The following is a 20,936-nucleotide window of genomic DNA, read 5'->3' as shown; positions in this document are numbered from 1 at the left end:
TATTTATTTATTTATTTGTAGTAGAGACGTGGTTTTGTCATGTTCGCCAGGCTGGTCTCAAACTCTGGACCCCAGGTGATCCACCTGCCTAGGCCTCCCAAAGTGCTGGGATTACAGGCCTGAACCACCGCTCCCAGCATAAACTGGGAATTTTAAAGTAAACAGAACTTCATGGGTAAATTCCTTTGGGGGAAAACATGTTAATTTTTCTGCAGCCCTGGCAGTAACACTTCACATCTTTCCCAATTATTTTAAGCACACTCCATTTTCTTTCCTTCTGTGTTCAAATTATAGTTAGAAGGAATTAGCAGCTTCTATCAAGGTGACTTACAATAACCTATTAAGAATACCATGGCAACCTCTATTTTGAATTTAAATAAGAAATTCCAAAATATTTGGGTATGAATTGTCCTGAGTATTAGTAGTAGTATTATTTCTTCCATACTGTAATAAATGGAAGGAAGGGAACACTTGGGCACTTACCTGGTTCCTTTACTTAGGCACCATCTGGATAGGTAAAGAAAGAGAATGGGATAGGTACTGGAATGCTGGGGTATTTGAGATATTATTTAGAAACAGGAGAGAATATGCCAAAAAAAAACCCTCAAATAATGCTTCTTATGCCAAAGGATAATAAATAGAGACACAAGCAGGAAGAGGCACAAAGTGGAGGGTCCCATGCCAGCCTGGAAGAATGAGATGAGACAGCAAGAACTAGGCATTTAGGTAGGGAGGAAAAAAATTCACCGGACCCTGTGGGGAAGACTAAGGGGTGGGAATGCAAGGCAGAGCCAGTCTTTGTTCCTGGTGCCCAGCCCTAGGAAAGCTGGCTACAGGCATGAAGGAGACTGATGTAGAGGATACTTCCCAGGGGACCCTGGGGAAAGTGGCAGCCAAAGGTGTGCCAAGGGCAGATGGCATCCATCACCTCCTTACCTTCTGGAATCTCTCGGTCATGGATGTGGTGTACATGGAGGCTCTCAACAGCTTCAAAAGCAAATTCAGTAGGCTCTACAACAACAGGCACTGGTGCTACTGGCGTTGTGTTCCCAGTTGCTGCCTCACAGATCTCAGGCTCACAGGGCCACACACGTCCCCGGTGCCAGCCCCACTTGGGGCACACACAACAGTTCAGTGTGTTCCCCATGGGGCGCCTCTACTCCTCTCTGCTACTACCTGTGCCTTAGCTTGCAGGTTTGGCCTCTCACACCTGCTGCTCTAGGCCAGGGCTTCACTGCACTTGCAGAGATGGTCTTGTCTGCTGCTCTCCTGCCTGCCCCACAGCTCAGCCCTGGGTGGCGCTCAGGCCAAGGCCCACACCCCACCGCCTCCCTTGAGCTGACTTGTCTGGGAGGGCGAAGACCAGCTGGCTTTTAAATAGGTTGTGAACCCAACAAACGCTGAAGAGACACAACAACTGCCTGAAGAGACTACAAAGGGAGCTGCTCCTCCTTCTGCAATCACCTCCAGACTGAAGCCCACTGACCCAGGGGGATCCCAGGCATGTAGCTCACAATGCCCCACCCGGCTGCCCCATCCCACATTTCACAATGCCCTGCCCAGCTGCTGCCCTGCCCCACAGCTCACAGTGTCCCAGCCTGGGCTACCCCACCCTGTCACTTATGATGCTGCTGCTTTCCTGGCCCCTTATGCAGTACTATTGGGACTAATGCTTTCATTCATCACAAGCTTCCTGAGCTTTTAGGTCCTGAGGAAAGCACAGGCCGATTTGTTAGTTGAAGCCATCCTCCTCTATAAGTCTGCAGGAAGGCCCAGTTAGTAGAATGGGTCCCATTAGCAAGTTCGTTTTGCCAGGTAGTACATTTTTCATTTGCTCACTGAATTTAGATATGCCTAAATTGTTGAATGTTTTTGTATCTAAACAATCCCCTCCTGTCTTCCAAGGGGTAATTTTTGTCAGAACTTTGTCCATAGCAATTCCTGGGACCCTAGTTCTACTCTCAATAGAGTTATCACTGTGTATCTTGCATAAGATCCCAGGACACATCCTGCCTCCACTTCCTTGTTTATAAAATAGGTACCTAACTTGTCCCCACAAGCTCTGAAATACTGAAACTGGCCCACTCCCTTTTTTCCCCTCTGTTTCTTCCTTCCAAGGCAGGGTTTTTCTGATTTCCTTTCTTTGATTATCAATGCACTAAGCATGATTTTCTCATACAAACTTGAGAACCATAAAGTAGAGTACCATAGTCCTAATTCAGTAAAGATGAATAGTCAACAACTGGCAAACAGTATGTGCTTGACAGTGTTCCAACTGTGGTATGCTCATTTAACCCTCAGAAATAATCTCATTTTACAAATTTTACAGAATAAATTGAGATGAAGAAGTAAGTAAGCTCCCCAAAGTCACAGGACTGCTCGCGGATGGCCAGGATTTGATCCCAGGTAGTCTATATTCCCCAATTCCCCCAGCCTGATTATCAGAAAGTGAAGGTGGAAGTCGATCTTTTAGAGGAAGTGATATTGTAGGTTAGTATAATTTTTAAAAGAACAATGATTTTTTCATGTTGATTTAAAAATGTCTCCCCTTCATTCTTCATTCAGTGGCTGATACTGTCCCCAGGGTCCCCTGGGAGGTATCCTCCACATCAGCCTCCTTCATGCCTGTAGCCAGCTTTCCCAGGGCTGGGCACCAGGAGCAAAGACTGGCTCTGCCTTGCATTCCCACCCCTTAGTCTTTCCCCACAGGGTCCAGTCAATTTCTTTCCTCCCTACCTAAATGCCTAGTTCTTGCTGTCTCATCTCATTCTTTCAGGCTGGCATGGGACCCTCCACTTTGTGCGTCTTCCTGTTTGTGTCTCTATTTATTATCCTTTGGCATAATAATAATTAAGTCCCTTCTACGTGCCAGGCACTGTATATATGAAACAGTCCCCACTCTCAGAGAGTTTAGGCAGGTAAGCAAACAAAGGCTTAAGAGAGTTCAGTTTTCTGAGACCACACTTCTGGACAGTGCATGAACCTGGGATACAAACCCAGGCCTATTTGATTCCAAATTTGTGCTGGGGTGGTTTTCATTTTATTATGAAAACATGAGAATCTTTGAACCATACAAAGGTGAGGCATCACTGTCATATGTGTGTGCAGTGTGGTCACTCTGAACAATAACAAAGGATTGCAGACAACAACAGGATCAACTAACAGGCTTCATCTTAGAGAAGAGTAATGTTAAAGTCAGTGGCAGTGACTAAAGCAAAGGGAAAAGTTTTGTGATCATTTGGGAGATAGAATAGGTAGTGCTTGGTAATTATATGTTAAGAAGAGGGGAGATACAGGGAAAACAGAGCTTCTAAGGCTCTGGTGTGGTGGACTGGGGAAACAGTGGTGCCTTTCTCCTAGCAGAGAATGTAGGAAGAAAAATAGGTAAGAAGGAAAAGATAGGTTTTTAGTCTCAGCATCACATTAAAATGGAGCTCTCTAGTCAAGAGTTGGATATAAATCTCTGTAGACTAAGTCCATTTGTGACATCCCAACATATATTTTCAAAAATAATACACATACTAAATCAAACCATTAAGAGTAATTGGGGAAATTCCCTAAAATTTACATGCTAAAAATGTCACCATATTTTAGCGATTACTTTTATGGAGCAACTTTGAATCTATGTTTATAGCAAATGAGGCATCTTGTATAAAATAAAGCTATTAAATGAAAACATTTATAATTGTATTGTCCTCAAAGAATAGAGAAGGCAACTGAAGCCATGAGCATGGAGATAATTGCCTTGAGAAGTTGTGTATAGTAAGGGGAATCGGAAAGAAAGACTTGGAGAATAGGGAGATTTACATGGCATTAAGTGAAGCTTGCAAAAGCTAGGCCAAGTCAAGGGACCTGCATATGAATCAGGAATAGCTGCTCCATTGAGTCTCATCAGAATGGAGAGGATGTCTGCTTCTCATTTCTGTAACTGCAGGACCTAACACAGTGCCTGGTCAATAGGTGCTGAATACATATTATCCCAATGCACAGAGTCAAATTTTGCCAGGAGGGCAGGAAAGCTAAACATTGTCTATGGCAACTTAGTGACAAGGGATGTGCATGAGTGAGCTGGATGTCAGGCAGCGGGGAAAGTGAACTGGAGGTGAGAAAACAATGACACAAACTGAGGGCTTCTCTTCCCAAATATTTCGCTGAGAAGAGAGATGAGGTAGTAAACGAGATATATGGTAAAGCAAGGCTTTTTATTCTGAGATTTTTAAAAAGGGTGGGTATACTTCTATGTTAAAGGGTAACAGCCAATACAGAAACCTCACTTCTGAAGTCAGAGAGAAGAAAAAACAGAAAAGGGCCCTGAGAAGGCACAAGTGCATGCAGTCCAGATCAAGGAAAGATTAGTTTTGGACTCAGACAAAAGCAAGAAGGGAGAAAGGACCATGTGACTATAGAAATATTTCTGGTAGAGGGGAGGTTTAGGAAGAGCTCTCTCGAAGACCTCTATTTTTCTCTGTTTTAATAGACTTTTCAGAAAACTACTCTGGAAAAAGAAAATTCTGTATAGAGAAGTCTACACTTGTTGATACACCTATCAAGAAAAGCTTGATACACCTAATGAAAACCAAATAATGTCTTCTCTAAAAGGCAGGTAACTTGAAAAGCAATCTGAGCAAAAATCAAGGAGCTCAAGTATAAATAAGTATATAACAAAAGTAAAACATGAGTTTAATTTTTCTCATGAAGAGTTAAATAGCAACAACTTTGGAGGAAGAGTAAAAAATAATTAAGAAAATTATATGCATTTGCAAAAAATGTATTTACAAACCCTATAACCACAAAAGTGGCCATGAAAAGGGCCCAGAGGAATTGTTATCATAGGAAGAAAAGGATCACTTCAAAAAACAGGGAAGGAGTGATGATTAATATTTAATTTAATTCTATTGAAAAATTTCAATAAAGTTTGAGGATAAGTATAGGTGATATGTTGAAATGCAGGAGACCACAGTGGAAGGAAAAGAATTCAAGAAAGTTCAGTTTCAGTAACTAACATCTAGTGAAATCCTCAGGATTCAGTGGCTGCATTCTGTGTTAAGAATAATATTGTCTGAAGTCCTAGAATTTTAAACTTGCTAAGCAGGAAAATATTGGAAAGCACTGTTATAAAAATAGCTTTTAAAACATTTTAATGGAAAGGAATGTTGATGTACATTTTAAAAAATCTTATCTTTCTATAACATTGGCAAGGCTGAGGCAGTAAAGATAAAAAAATAGAGTAATGTGATTTGAATTAATCAGGAGTTTGATTACGTGAAATAAGCTGAGACCTTGTTTACTCATGACTCCAGAGTGAACTAATTAATTTATTCATTCATTCAATACCCATTTGATACCTGAGCCCTTAGCACATGCCATACACTTTGCGTGAACACTGGGGATATTGCTTTGACCAATATAAACAAGATTCTTATTGTTCTGAAACTTATTTTCTAGTAAAGAAGTTAACAGACTGTGTTGCCCATCACTCCTGCCTGCATTACGTAAGAGGGCTACTGATGTCCAGCTATTGTATTTTCATTCCAGACTGCTTGGTAGATGAAGAGAAGAAGGAGGAAGGATTTATAGAAGGTACACATAGCACAGTGCTTACAAATCACTGGCTTAGTCAAATAGCTATAACAAGCTGCAGGGAAGCTCAGAAAACATAATCACATAGCTAGGGTGATAAATGCAGAAGAAACAATTGGATATGAAAAGGAAACTAGCATGATATGTCACAATCTCTAAGGGAAGATTAGGGAAGTTTCAGCCTAAAGCAAGAATAATCACAACAAAATTGTATAATCTTTTGCAAGTACATATGAAAAACATACAAAGTTTGTCATAATCTTTCCTTAAGCTAAGAGAACAGAAAAAGTGGAAAGAAGATTAAACTATAGAATGAAGTGTTGGTTTAGAGGCAAGAAAGATTTTGTGGCAGTCAAAAGATCAGTCTTATATTGTTGCGGGATTTAGGAGGACAAGAGAGACCTCGGGTTAAAACAGGAGAATCTTTTATTGAGTGCACTCAGGCCCAGCAGACTCACATCCAAAGACTGGGCCCGAAACAAAGACAGCACTTGACTTTTATACACACTTTACAAAAGGGGGTAGGCTAGCTTGAAGCAAGCTTACAGTGGCATGAAAGCAGGGATACAGAGGCAGGACAAAGACAGTTAATCAAATTGTAACAGGTTCATAACTCAGGATTGCACATAATTGTTGCTATGCAACCCAGATGTCCATTATCTAGGTTTGCCTAGGCACGGGCTTATCCCATAACCTTCACTATGGTGTCTAGATAGCTGTAGTTCAGGCCTGCTCAGGCTTCTCATGACCTTTGCTGTGCTTTTTAGATAAAACGGAATACTTGAAGTTACTGGTTACAGAGAACAAGAATCTATAAACTCATACCCTAAAACAAAGGAAAATTTTTCTTCTCCCTACGTCGAGGGAGTGCTGGGAGAGTCTCCAGAGTACATTAGATAATATTATCAAGACTTTTCCTGGGTCTGGGATGTGCCTGTTTGTGCCTCTGGGACAAGTCAGCCTAATACAGGAAAGCTTATTTCTCTTTCTTTTCAATTTTATTTTTCTTCAATTTCCCACCTCATTGTGGTATATTACGTGTATATTGTGAGTAATTGGATTTATCTTGGATATATTAACTTGACTTTTTAAAAAGTCATTTTTATGGGAAATTTACCAGGTGTTCTATAAAGTACTGTCCCATCAGACATTAATAATAATCTTCCATATTCTTGAGTATTTTAATGGCTCCTTCTAAAGTCTTCCATTTTTTAGTTTAGATTAACCTGGGAATGATGTTTGAGTATTGTCTCATCCAAACTTGCTGTTACGCATCCCCATCATAAGTCAGAGAGGTCTTGGTTATTTTGTGCTCCAGCAATTAATTCATCATGAACCCTGGAGTTATTTGCTATTCTAATCATTTGTGCTAATTCACTTCTCATAAGCATAATGGATTTACCATTGTTAACCCATAAACCATATAGAATTTATACATCTGGTTTGACCCCATGTGCTAAAGTTCTACATATACCCTGTAACTCTTGCCTAGTATAAAACTTATTTTCAGGAGAGATAATATTTCTGCACTCATGTCCCTATGTAACTTTTACTGTTACTGCTGGTCAGGCTTTCCAGGGGTCATCATAACCTCCTGGGTCCTCTGCATGAGGGACATATTCTTCAGGATAACTTTGTAATAAATCTTTTATCTATCTAAATCAATAGTACCTAAAGTCTTGAGTAACAAGGTTAGTACTTGGTTTTTCTTAGCTCTGTGAGCTAATGTGACCAGTGCCTGAGGTTGTGTGATAAGGCCAACAATCAGCCTGGTCTTTGCCAGAACTTTTTTTCTAATACATTTCTCTACTGATTTCCAGGGGTCACTGCATGTCAATATATGAGTTCTGGCATCGCAATTTGTTTAAATGTTTTGTGAATGACTAGCAACATAGTAACTTAATATAATTTCAAATATAATTTGCAAGTAAAATGTTGACATGGTTTGATTGCGTCCCCATCCAAATCTCATCTTGAATTCTCACATGTCATGGGAGTGAGTTGGTGGGAGGTAATTGAATCACGGGGGCAGGTCTTTCCTGTGCTGTTCTCGTGATAGCGAATAAGTCTCACATTATCTGATGCTTTTAAAAAGGGGAATTTCCCTGCACAAGCTCTCTTTTCTTGTCTGCTGCCATGTGAAATGTGCCTTTCACCTTCTGCCACGATTGTGAGGTCTCACCAGCTGCATGGAACTGTAAGTCCAATAAGCCTCTTTCTTTTTGTAAATTGCCCAGTCTATATAATCACTGTTTTCAGATTCTAAAAGTAATTTTGGATAATTCCACTAAATCAAGGCAAATGAACACTTGAATTCAGTTCTATTCCTACCCAAATTCCATTAAAATGACTGAATATAAACAATTGAATAAGAAACATAAAAACTGAGCATAAAAAACTAAAAGGAATTAAAAAATAAAAAAAGAAATGAAAAAAGCAAACAGGTGATGGCTTCAAAGTTATAGAAATTGGAAAATGGATGGTCTAATGGTTGCTGACATAAAACAGAAAAAGTTGAAATCCAGCTCTCAGACTTGAGGGACTCCCATAAAAAGAAATCAACCTAATGCCTTGGGATAGAGTGAAGACAGCCACCATAACAACAACAACAAAATGAAGTAGGCAATACAGAGTAGCAATGGCAAAACTTAAATATTATTACCACAAGTAAGTGTGAGAATGCTTAGTGTGTGCATTGTCTAATCAGCCCACAGCGTTCTGATTGTTCATGTAACTCAACATGGTGAGCTAATCTCATTAAGCCTAATCCTAAGCAAAGCCAGAAAGTCACTGATGCTGTTTATGGCCTGAGAGTTCTTAAGCTGTCATTCTCAGTTGAGGGTGGCTAGATATTTCAGATAGCCATGAAAATTAAGTGCTTCTTAAAGCAAACAAAGAAATGTCTCAGAGAACAAGACAAGAGAATAGGACAAGAACAAGAAACAGAACAAGAAAACATCACTATATAGTAGAAGGATGCCTGTTCAAAGATTTTGTTCGGTAGCTGCTTAAGTCCTTCTTGGACCTGTAAAGATGATCATGTGTGGTTAACTTCTCAATGATCTGACCACACTCTTCCAACCACTGAGCTCCATTTTTCAATGTGGTGCTGGCTTCTTGATAGCCTTTCGCCACTCTTCATAATCATCCTCAGAGAGAACAGCGTAAGCCACAGAGTGCACAAGCCTGCAAATCAGCCACTGGTGAATGGAAGCAAGCAGAATGTTTTACCTCAGAGGGGACATCACACATGCTCAAAAGTTAAAGAAACCACTGCTTTTTAAGGACACTTGAATTCAACATTTACACAGTTCCAAAGGGGTATTTAAAAACAGTTCTCCCATTTTCTAACTAAACCACTTCTACTGCAAGATGGAGAGTGCACAGTAAGTTGCATGAGTTAATTCCCTGCAGCAGAGACATACAGGACCTGTGCATTATCCATGTGTACATGTACGGTAAGCAGGTATCAATACGAGGAAGCAGGAGGTGTGTTTCAACATAGCAACATAATGCCCAATGTGCCTTGAGCTCAGGAGTTTGAGACCAGCCTGGGCAACATAGGGAGACTTCTTCTCTACAAAATAAATATATTAAAAAAAACCTGTCTTGGTGGCATGTACCTGTGATCCTAGCTGCTTGGGAGATTAAGGTGGGACAACTGCTTGAGCCCAGAGGTTTGAGGCTACGGTAAGCCATAATCACATCACTGTACTCCAGCCTGGATGACATTATGAGACCTTGTTTGGAAAAAAAAAAAAGCCTAATGTGCTGTCCCATGAAAGATCCAGTCTTTCAAGCAGCTACACCCATGTATTCACAAGTGCATGCATCATGCATTCAGCGGAACACACTAAGGCAAGAAAGCAGCCAGCATCTGAGCATATCTGCAGCTATCATCACTGGCAGGAAAACCTGACATCAGGGTCATTTAAAGCCTTTCAGATAACTCCTTTCCTGCTCACAATGGGTTCCATGAATTATTTGTTCAAGTCATAGATCAACCAATGTCATAAGGATAAGAGAGGGATAAGAAAACACTGTTTTCTTATGACAGTTATGACAATGTTTGAGTTTTCTAAGAAAGGGACCAGTAACTAAAGTTGATTCTACATGGGATGCCTCCTCTTTCTGCACTACTGGTGATGAGTTACGGAGGGCTATACAGGTAATTGACTTTGGATTTGGCCACACATCTAGTCCCTGCCATAGGCACAGGAGGAGTAGGTGGGAGGGAAAAGGGGCAGGCAGTAGAAGAATATGCTCCTGTGAAGCCAGCCAACATGCCAGAAAGTACAACTCCAATGGTCAAAAATAGCATTTTCACATTTCACTTACCTTCTGTGGCAAAATATCCAGATGGCATAATGTTTCCTCCATGTATTTTAATACTTTTAAAAGTGTCTCACAAAATACACTATCCTATAAAAATATGGAAACACCATGGCTGGAAAACCTTTCAATAAACCTTGTAGCCAGCATGCTTCGCATGGCTTTGTATTATTGTTTTTCCAGCGTCCATGAGAATACTGAGTGGTCAAATAGGAATACAGCCTTCCGTTGGGCTCAGGCATGAGCTTTGGAAAACAAATTGGGTATAGATGTGTCCAAACAAGACTAAAATCTGTTCTGTACATAAAAGTCAAACAAAAACAACACTGGGGAGAGCCAAAGTTGCCAGGAGAGTCATCAGAGAAACATCAGTGCCTACATGCACCCAACTCTGTAAAACTCATATCCCAACATTTATATTTTTGTGCAGAAATGGAAAGGGTAAAATGCACATCCTAAATTGCTCAAGTACAACTTTGCTCCCTGATACTGAAGAAGCTCCTAATCAGGTAAGACACAACCCAGTAGGCAGCCAATCCATTTCTGCCCAGAAACATGTGGGTGCACACAGCTCACTGCCCTGTATTTCCATGATGACAGACAGGGCTAGGGTACTGGATTCCACATATAATCTAATATGCTATAAAGTACATAGTTTTAGGATGCTTTTTTATAAAAAAAAAAAAAAAGGAGAAGAACCTAGCTTGAATTTTGGAAAAAATAAAATCCTGTAAAAATCAAATGCCCCTATACAAATAGAATATGCCTCTGTGGTGTTTTCATACGGACACTGTTCTATATTTACAGCCTTCCTCTCTCCACTGCCTCACATTGATGCCTTTTGTACTTTCTGTAGTACTTAGAATTCGATGTCAAATCAACAAAAAGTTTAAGAAACAGATCATGTGAGAACAAAACCTAGATGAAATTAATTTAAGTAGCTATTACTAAAAACATAATTATTTCATGGGTAAAATATAATGCCCTGAGAATTCCTATGTATTCCTCATCATTTTTAAAAACCACTAGTCATACTGTACTCATATGAAACCACCATTCTTCCCACAATTGGTAAATATTACTAAGATTTTCAACTAATCAGTAATCCTAGAATAGCTTTATATTTTTGACAGTCAAATAAAATAAGCTTAATAATTATTTTCCTCAATACATAAGATCACGATTTAACAAATAAGATTCACAAATTCCTCAGGGAATACATAAAATAAAAAAAAAATAAGATTCACAGGTTCCTTAGAGAATACATTTAGATTTGGGTACTAGGAAGCAGACAGGACAAAAAGCCTGACCAAAAGGAGCAGCAATAATGCAGCCACAGATGGACACTGCCCTTGTACCCACAACACAGCTCTTGGTGATGAAAAAAAAATAAACCACAACAATTGAGAAGAATAGCTGCTAAAGAACATATATCTACATATCAGAGCACTTAAAGAAGATCATCACAGGCCAACCAAAATTCTTTATCTTCCCAAAGTCACAACACAATGCTGGTAAAACTGGAATCAGAATTCATACTCCAAGGATTTTGCCTGACACATTGAGTTGCTGTTTCTGAAACAACTATTGGCTAAAACTGACCATCTGTGCCACTCTGCCTTGAACCACCATTATCATCCATGGGCTTTTACTCCTAAGTCAACTTGACAACCTACCTGAAAGAACCTTTCAACTTTGGGCAAACAATAAGGAAATGGTGAGGACCACAGTTAGGAAAAGCAGCTGATTGACAAAGTGGTTGCCAAGAACTCTCTGCTATGTACAACACTGCACCGATACTTACAGCCTCTTTACAGTAGAGTTAAAGTTGCACTGAAAGACTTTGAACAATTACATCCTTTTTCTGTCACTGGGAGAGTAAAAAATGAAAGGTCACCATTGCTCTGTTGATAGAATGTGTGTCCTACAGCTAAACACCAATAAAAACAAAAGGTGGCCTGACACTCCTAAAAACGGTCAAGCTTTATCTTTCCCTACCTTTTTCCTCAAAGTTGAACATAACTATATATCTCCTAGTCTTTTCATTTACATCTAATGGACATAAACCTATTTATTCCCCTGCCACAAAAATATACTAGCAAAGCTATTTGCAGTAGGAAAAAAAGAAAAAGAGAATTCTAGCACTGGCTGTGTATGTGACTGACTTCTGGATCTACTCTCTAAAAGTATTCTTTACTTTTTTAGCTCAGAATTATCAAGTAACTTGATCTTTAGGTAGCAAACTGGGAGATTCAGTATAGATCTACTTGACTCAAAAGCTCCTCATTGTTTCATCTTTAAACTGGAGTGGAAAAAAAATACAAACCTCTAGAACATTCCCAATTCAGCACCAATAAACTCTTCCTCTCTCCTTTCCTCACCAAAGCATCTATAGTTCCTTACACATCTTTCATCATGGTCCACCCTCACCCACCAAGGCTTTCGTGAGTCCCAATCACCCATAAATTCTTCTTACTGCTCTCCACCCACTTGTGCAGCCTCCTTTCATCTCCCACTCATCCTTCCATGCACAACCTCCAGATTTCAAGCACACACAAGCCTCACCATTCTCCTTTTCTATACATTCCAATCCATGCCTATGTCAACATGTTATCCTTCTGAGACACACCTCAACTACAGCAGCCCTGGACCACCCATCTCTGTGGCTCTCTTCAGTTTGTTGCTTCGCAATCAACTTTAAATGCCTAAGAGTGAGGATAGTCTCTCCTCAGCTCTGGATAAATTCCTGCATTCTCTCTCAACTACCTAGTGGTTGTGTGCGCTTACCAAAGATATCAAATCCATGTCTTAGTTTCTCAATATGTAAAGCAACTGCTTGAAAAGAGTGTTATCAAAATTAAGTGAGGCCAGGCGTAGTGGCTCATGTCTATAATCCCAGTATTTTGGGAAGCTGAGGTGGATGGATCACCTGAGGCCAGGAGTTTGAGACCAACCTGACCAACATGGTGAAACCCCATCTCTACTAAAAACACAAAATTAGCCGGGCATAGTGGCACATACCTGTAATCCCAGCTACTTGGGAGCCTGAGGCAAGAGAATTGCTTGAACCCAAGAGGCAGAGGTTGCAGTGAGCCAAGATCATGCCATTGCACTCTAGTCTGGGCAACAAGAGCGAAACTCCATATCAAAAAACAAAAAACAACAAAAAAACAAATCCACGTCTTAGTTTCTCAATATGTAAAGCAACTGCTTGAAAAGAGTGTTATCAAGATTAAGTGAGGCTGGGCGCGGTGGTTCATGCCTGTAATCCCAGCACTTTGGGAGGCCAAAGCAGGTGGATCACTTGAGGTCAGAAGTTCAAGACCAGCCTCGCCAACATGGTGAAACCCCGTGTCTACTAAAAATACAAAAAGTAGGCGGGCATGGTGGCAGGAGCCTGTAATCCCAGCTACTCATGAGGCAGAGGCAGGAGAATCACTTGAACTTGGGATGAGGAGGTTGTAGTGAGCCGAGATGACACCACTGCACTCAAGCCTGGGTGACAGAGTGAGTCTCCATCTCAAAAAATAAAGATTAAGTAACATTAGGTAAAAGATTAATTAAAAAGAGATAGGACCACAACTATAACCACAAATGACCTGTTCTTTCTTATTCTGCCATATAATTTAAAATTAATTGGCTGGGTGAGCTGGCTTATGCCTGTAATCCCAGCACTTTGGGAGGTTGAGGCAGGCAGATCACCTGAGGTCAGGAATTCGAGACCAGCCTGGTAACATGGTGAAACCCTGTTTCTACTAAAAATACAAAAAATTAGCTGGGCGTGTTGGCACGCGCCTGTAATCCCAGCTACTCGGGAGGCTGAGGCAAGAGAATTGCTTGAACCTAGGAGGTGGAGGTTGCAGTGAACCGAGATCGTGCCATTGCACTCTAGCTTGGGCAACAAGAGCAAAACTCCATCTAAAATAATAATACTACTAATAATAAAATTCATCTTCACATCTTAATCCATATTCACCCATTTTTATCTAACTCCCTTCTTGCTTGTCCATTAACTGCTGGTCCTAGTTAATGCAACTAGAAAGTAATGGACAGTCTCCAATAAGAGATGGGGCATAAAAAAGTCTGGAGAGCTGCCTAACACGTCCCTCACCTCCATACCCAGAGCACCATCACCACCCACTCCATGAGCTATCACAGTCATCAACCATCCCCAATCTCTCTCGTTAAATATGTAACCCCAAGGGTTGTTGCCTAGCCAAAGTTCACACTTGCAAACATAAAGACTAGATCTGGAAGGTATTTCCTACAAGTGAATGCAGTGCTGACCTTTATCCAATAGCTTATAAAGCAGACAGAGCAACCAATTCATGAATCATTTAACAAATGTTACAGAAAATCTCCCCTAACTTTAATAACAGGAAAAGATGCAATTCAGATAGCAACAGAACCTGGTTTTAGCATTGACCACTCAATGTTAAAGAGGCAAAAACAAAAAAAAATTAAGATGCGTTTTCTTATAACAAAGTATAAATATCCTAGGGGAATAAAATAATTTAACAAATGTTTACGAGTCTTAATTTTCAAAACTGCTCTGGGGAAAAATGCTTACACACATGCGCAGTAGAACTGTCCTACATGGACCAAGCCTCTAATGAGATGAATTTATCTCATCTGTCATCATTTGTCACTTTCTCAGATCTCCAGAGGCACGCCCAGATGGAGCTAGGAGAAAGACCTCATAGGACGTGGGAAATGCCAATGAAAATAATGCCCTCATCACATGTATAAACTATTCAGACTTGTCTGCAGCTGCTGGTGCAAGAAAATCAAACTCTAGAAGTGTAAAGGAAAGGAGCACATGAAACTTTACTTCTGTTGACTAAAACAAAGAAAATAACTTGCTTCATTTTCTTTAATAAAAGTCTCAAATTCCAAGGAGAAGAAGATTTGGAGAGATGTTTACTGTATTTAATGCTTAAGTACTATATTGAGTCATGCCATACAATCATACAAACGAACTGAGATAAAGCTTTTAAAAAGATATATGTAAAAACTTTCATACACTTAAACTTTCATAAACTCCTTCATATACTTAAAACATATTTTAAGCGTATAAAAGAGATATAGGCCTAGAAAATTCCAGGACTATAAGGATTCCTAATGTCTGTTCCTGTACCATCTAAAGGAAAAAATAAATAGGCTCTTACCTATTAAAACTGTAAGTACTAAAATCTCAAAGCAATTTTCTCCCATTCATAAACCCACTCTCTCTCTATCTCTCTCTGCCCCCGTCTCTTCTGCTTTCTCTCCCCTTCCCACCCTCTAGCCTCTTGCAACATGTACTATTTTCTGACAAGTCTTCTAGGGTCATAGCTTGCTCTTCTGGTAAAAGCTTCTCATTTTTCTTCAGTGATATGGCTATCCTAACAATTGGCTGGTGTAACTACCTCCAAGAAATGAAGATAAAGAACACAAAGCTGCATGGGTCCATCAGAAATCTTGGGGCTAGTTATGCTTCTGAATTCAGGATTTTCCAATTTTATATAGGTATGTGCACATTCTAGACCATTTATCATAATGCTCCCTGCAGGCTCTGGGGTAACACTGTTTGCTATAATATATCCACTTTCTGCAGAAAAATTTATGAATATCACATGCAGTGAGATTCATAAAGATTATAATAGCCTCATGTCAGTTCTGATTAGATTTTGCTGCCAAATGACTATTCCCCAAACTTAGGACAAAACTTTTGGAATTCAAAGGCTTTTGGATCTTGGTGCAGATAAGAGATGGTAACTCTGCACCTGGTTTTAGGGCAATTAATCAAATGCTATTCTTCTTTGGGTTCTTTCAAGTTAGAAAGTCAAGAATCACAATTTCTTTCCATCTACAAAATCCCAGATGGTGTGTATGCTGTTTCCAAAGGTTTTTGTTTTTGTTTTTAGACAGGGTCTCACTCTGTTGCCCAGATGTAAGTGCAGTGGTGCAATCACATCTCATAGCAGCCTCAACCACCTGAGCTCAAGTGATCCTCTCAGGTAGCTGGCACTACACTTGTGCACCACTACACCCAGCCATTTCAAAATTGTTTTTTGAGAGATGGGGTCTCTCTGCATTGCCCAGGCTGGTCTTGAACTCCTGGGTTCAAGTGATCCTCCTGCCTCCCAATTTCTGGCATTACAGGTGTGAGCCACCATACTTGGCCTGCTTTCAAACTTTTTAATCTAATCTGGTATTTCCGTAACACATCACAGTAGAAAGAATGTAGCCTTTGGAGCCCAGTAGATGTGAATTTAAATTCAGTTTCTTCCACTAAGTGTTTGACTTACTGATGAACAGTGATAGCACTCACCTCTTGGGGTGAGAGAAATAATCAGTGAAGTAATGTATTTGAATGATTGATTGAATGTATTCAGTACATGACTGAATCATCATCTCCACAACTCTTTACTCCTCACTGCATCCTAAAATACAACTAATAATCTACTTCATCCAGCCTTCACCCATCTTTATTCACCTCTCTCTGGATCCACCAGTTCCCTTTCTCCTCAGGCTAAGGAATGCTATAATATCCACTGTCTAGCAGCAGGGCTTCCACTCCCAGGAGCCACATCTCTCGGTATGATGGTTTTATCAACCACCTCCACGTGCACCCATGGACTCAGCTCTTATGATGACCAGCAAGGTCATCATAATACCTGGTAAGTACATGGTATCTAATTTGACAATTTGTGGTTCCACGACACCCCAGTATTAATGGTTTAATAGGATTGTATTTATTATGATTATTTGCAAGTCCTAATGAATAGGGTATTCTTTTTTACTCCCAGAAATATGACCTAAAAACTTCAATGAAATAACAAAGTGGTACCAATCTGGCATCTAACACCAAGAGGACGGTATCAACAGGCTCTCTAGATGCTCGTCTTTCTTTGGCATGTGAGTGAGGCAGAAGCAGCTGTTCTTGTCTGTCTCTCCCACTTCTGATTGACTAGTCCATGCCCACTACCCACAACCTCCATTTTTGCAATGCAGATAAATGTTGCAGCACCCATGCAATTGAAAGTTCTCCAGTTAAGGTTAGAAGTCTCCTCGAACGCAAGAGGGAAAGGCCTCATTTTTAAAAAGCTTCTGTAAAGGAAATACTATACTCAATCAGTACTTTGTTCTATTTTTGCACACTTCCCTAAGCTAAATTCCCTCTGTTGGTTAAAATAAAAATAAACATAATCTGATCTTTGTACTCTGTAAGAAAGGAAACCGCAGATGCTAAGAAATAAGCACTTTGTACAAGGTCTGATATTTCACAGGTTTTGCATAGAAGCAAAGGCAAAAACTGACTACAGTACCGAACAGTCAGAAACAGTATCACGCTATTATACCCCTTGGAAGTGAACTTCAAATGCATTATAGCCCTTCTAACTGGTCATCATGACAAACTCCCCTGCCCTCCTTGTCCTCATCATCATTTTACCCTGTTGCCCATCTCAAGGGTCCCTATTTGATCTTATTCTTGATATAATCTTTTTTCTATCACTAAATTTCTTCCTCTGGACCATAGGGAGCAAAACCAAAAAAAAAAAAATCAGAAAATACATGACCTCCCTTTAACTTTAGTGAAGAAGAACCCGCCTATGTAGATTAGGGATATTAAGCTTTGACCCCTTCTCTCTCAGCCAGCCAGAGAGAAGCCCAGAGGACTGTGAAGCTTCACTGTGTAAGAAATCTTAGGTGCTAAAGCTACAAGAGGCATAGAATATGCCCTTATGTGCAACACAAAATTACTTTTCTAACTATTGTAGAATGAAAACTAGACTTTTGAAGTTCTTTGCTACTATTTTCACAACAATGTAAAAAGATGTGTGGGGAAGCATCTTAAAGAGCGAACAAGTATTGTAATGCAAATAATACTAATAATATAATTACATTAACAAATTTTCAACAGTTCTGTTTTTTCACAGATAGAAAAATAAACATTTAGCTATCATTCTTGCAATAGACATGCTATGTCCAATACACAATCATCAAGAAAGTAGCTGTTCTAAAATGTGCACAAGTTTGCCACTTAATGCTTCTATGATGACCGAGTACGGTGTTCTCACTGTACAAAGCCCAGCTTTTTAGCACCTTCCACCAAAGCAGCTTCATCTGTCAATAAAGAGTTGGTGAAACATTGACAATCACTCATAATGGTAAAATTCTGTTTAGTGTCATTTTTCAAATTAGCAAAACTCACTCTAGTTAAAGAGGCCTGGCATCATCTGCACAGTAGTAAGGACTCAGGGTATAGCAGCACTCACTCTTCCTACCACCGTGGTCCTGAAATAAGCGCTTCTGTTAAATGGGAGCACATGGACCTAGAGCTAATTCACCAGAAGAGTGATTTACATTCCTGCTACTTTCACGGGCAAGTTCTCTCTAATTAATCTAAGTAGTATTCCCACAACTTTCTGACCAAATGTCACCTCTGAGCAAGGCCATGTTTAGTCATGTGCTGTGGGACTTCCAGAGCCCCACAAAGTGGGGAGAGTGCTTCATACACAGCTTCCACAGCAGTTGGAAAGCTCCTGGGGGCTAGGGGATGACAGAAGCTGGCCCTGCTCTCTCTTCAGAGACTTACTTAGCCCAATAGCCTCTGCTCGGAAATGCAAGACAGCCTGGGTCCTCCCTCTGCTGTCAGCATTAGGAGAGTCGGGAGAGCACAGCCCCAGTTCTCTACAGCTCTTAACACCTGTAGTCACAGCCTGGTCATGGTATGAGGGCAGGGGCAGACAGCCAAGTCTGTGGCAGAGGTGGCACCATTGCATCATTCACGAGTAAATGCCAATACCCTTGTCTCCTGAGGAGGGTCTGGTGGGGTGCATCTCACCACAGCCCTCACCTGGGGAGGAGGCGTGGTAGATGATGTCATCTCCATCCTCCTCAGTGACAATCACATGGCATAGGACCAGAAGAATGACGATCTCCTGTATGCAAGGGACTGTGGGCTGCAAATGTGAGGCTGGGTTAGTCATCAGTTACAACACTATCAACATACACCAAGGCTATGTGCAAACCAAACCCATCTAACATCCATTCGTGGGTCTCCACTCCCTGCAGGACAAGGTCGAGGTCCCTAGTGTGGAGCCTGGGTCCCTGCAAGTCTAGTTCTCCTTCTGCTGCTGTGGTTTAGAGTCCTTTCCAATGGTCCCACCGTGTCCTGGTTTCAGCCAGCTCTCCCAGGTACGCTTCTGTTCTTTATCTGTTCTTTAAAAGGTGTTTTGGTGCATCAGCCACTTTGCCCCAGAAGTCCACTATTCCCCAAGTCTTGGAACTCAGCTCCTGGGCCCCAGTGAAAGTGGTGGCGAGAACAAAGAGAAGCCATGAGCCCTCTGGTGCCTCTGGAGCCCTGCCTTGCCCACGTGCTTCCTCCTCACTTTCCCAAGACCCAGCTAGAACCTGTGTTCCACCTCCTCACTGATATATTCCCAGACCTGCAGGTAGAAGACATGCCCATCTACCTGACTTTTATAAATGAATTTCCAATTGTAACCAACCTCTTACTAGTTCTAAGTTGCTGTTGACTCCTCTGGGCTTCCATGGTGGACAATTATATCATCCAAAAATGACAAGTTTTTCATTTTCTTTCCTATATACACACTTGTTCAGTTCTCCCCTGTCTGCATGGGCTAGCACTTCAAGAATGATGTTCAAAGAGAGGGGTGATAACAGGTTTCCTTTTTCTGAGGTTATTTTAATACCAATGTATTTTATGTGTCCCTTTTAATTAACAACTGGGTTTAAATTTGAAATAGATTGGTAGATTTTTATTAAGGAAGCAGCTCTGCGCTTGCTATTTCTCATGGAATTTTCCTCTTCTTTGTTAGTCATGAATGAATGCTGACTTCCACATATTTATTTTTAGTTTATTTATATTTAGCTTATTCAAATAAACAGGTGAGAACCTGTTTATTTGACTAGAGAGGAATTTTATGGAAGCAAATCCCAACTGTTCACGTGGCTACTTCTTGGCCTGCAGGAAAAGAAACTGCACATTATATTATAGTTCAGTGAAATCAAATAGGTGAGCTTGGAAAATTCCCTAAGGTCAACACTGCAAAAATGTAAGAAATTGTATACAAAACACTTTAATTTGGGAATTGAGCTTCAAGATTACCTTCCTCTGCATCCGATAACTATTCAGTCCTAAAAATATCCTTGTACCACAACGGAAAAAATCATAGAGTCCTTGCCCTTATAGCAAATAAACAAAATATTGAAATATTTTCTGAATTATAAAGAAGAGTGGCACACACATTCAAATTGAGTTTCTACTCTCAGTGGTAAGCCAAATAAAATTCAAAAACAAAAAAATTCCCAGGACCAAATTAATCTACTTTTCCTTCCCTACCTAACATGGCATTCTATAATAAATTAGGGAGAAGAAGCAAATTTAATCTGAAGCCTATGGATGCATGTACACATGTATATGTATACATGTATGTATGTATAATATATATGTGTATATATATATATCTTCTTAGAAGTTACAGGTTTTCATTGTATATATACATGCCATATTTATCGTCTTAACCATTTGTAAGTGTACAATCCAGTGGCATTAAATGCAATTACAATGCTATGTACCTATTACCACTACCTATACCCCAAACTTTTTCATCGTCCCCAACAGAAATTCTGTACTCACTAAACAACTCTTGCTTCTACCGCCAGTAAATTCTATTCTGTTTTTGCCTCTATGAATTTGCCCATTCTGGGTACCCCATATAAATAGAATTATGCATTTTATTTTCTTCAGTAAACAGCTTTTAATATGCACAAATGCTGTAGCTAGAAATGAATATTTTCTATTTAATATACTTAGAAAATTATACCTCTTAAAAATAGTTTTGGAGGCCAAATTGCAGCTACAAAGTATCTAAATAATATACATTATATAAATGATTTCTTTTTGAAGATTCAAGCTCAAAAAACCCAGGCAAAATAATTCAAAAGAAAGTTATATATTATTTCTTGATGAATCTTTGGAAATCTTTCCCACACAGGGGAGTCACTGGATAGGA

General features: G+C 40.1%; 1 protein-coding gene across 6 annotated transcripts in view; it reads right to left on the bottom strand.

The window, feature by feature from the left end:
• Positions 1-1,479, bottom strand: part of LOC129020805 (cyclin-Y-like protein 2) — a 75,314-nt gene extending 73,835 nt beyond the window's left edge. For 5 of the 6 annotated variants that reach the window (XR_008495910.2, XR_008495909.2, XR_008495912.2 and 2 more), the window contains exon 1: positions 937-1,473. Coding sequence is in view for 1 of the 6 variants with exons in the window: in XM_054465631.2 (XP_054321606.2) it covers positions 937-1,147 (211 nt within the window). In the remaining 5 variants the exon portion in view is untranslated. Of the gene's footprint in view, positions 1-936 lie in introns of all 6 variants that reach the window. The other variant, XR_008495911.2, reaches the window with a different exon arrangement.
• Between the last annotated feature and the right edge of the window lie 19,457 nt (positions 1,480-20,936).

The sequence above is a fragment of the Pongo pygmaeus genome, chromosome 20 (assembly GCF_028885625.2).
Source record: "Pongo pygmaeus isolate AG05252 chromosome 20, NHGRI_mPonPyg2-v2.0_pri, whole genome shotgun sequence".
Classification (NCBI taxonomy): Eukaryota; Metazoa; Chordata; class Mammalia; order Primates; family Hominidae; genus Pongo; species Pongo pygmaeus.
This window is presented reverse-complemented; position numbering and strand designations above follow the sequence as displayed.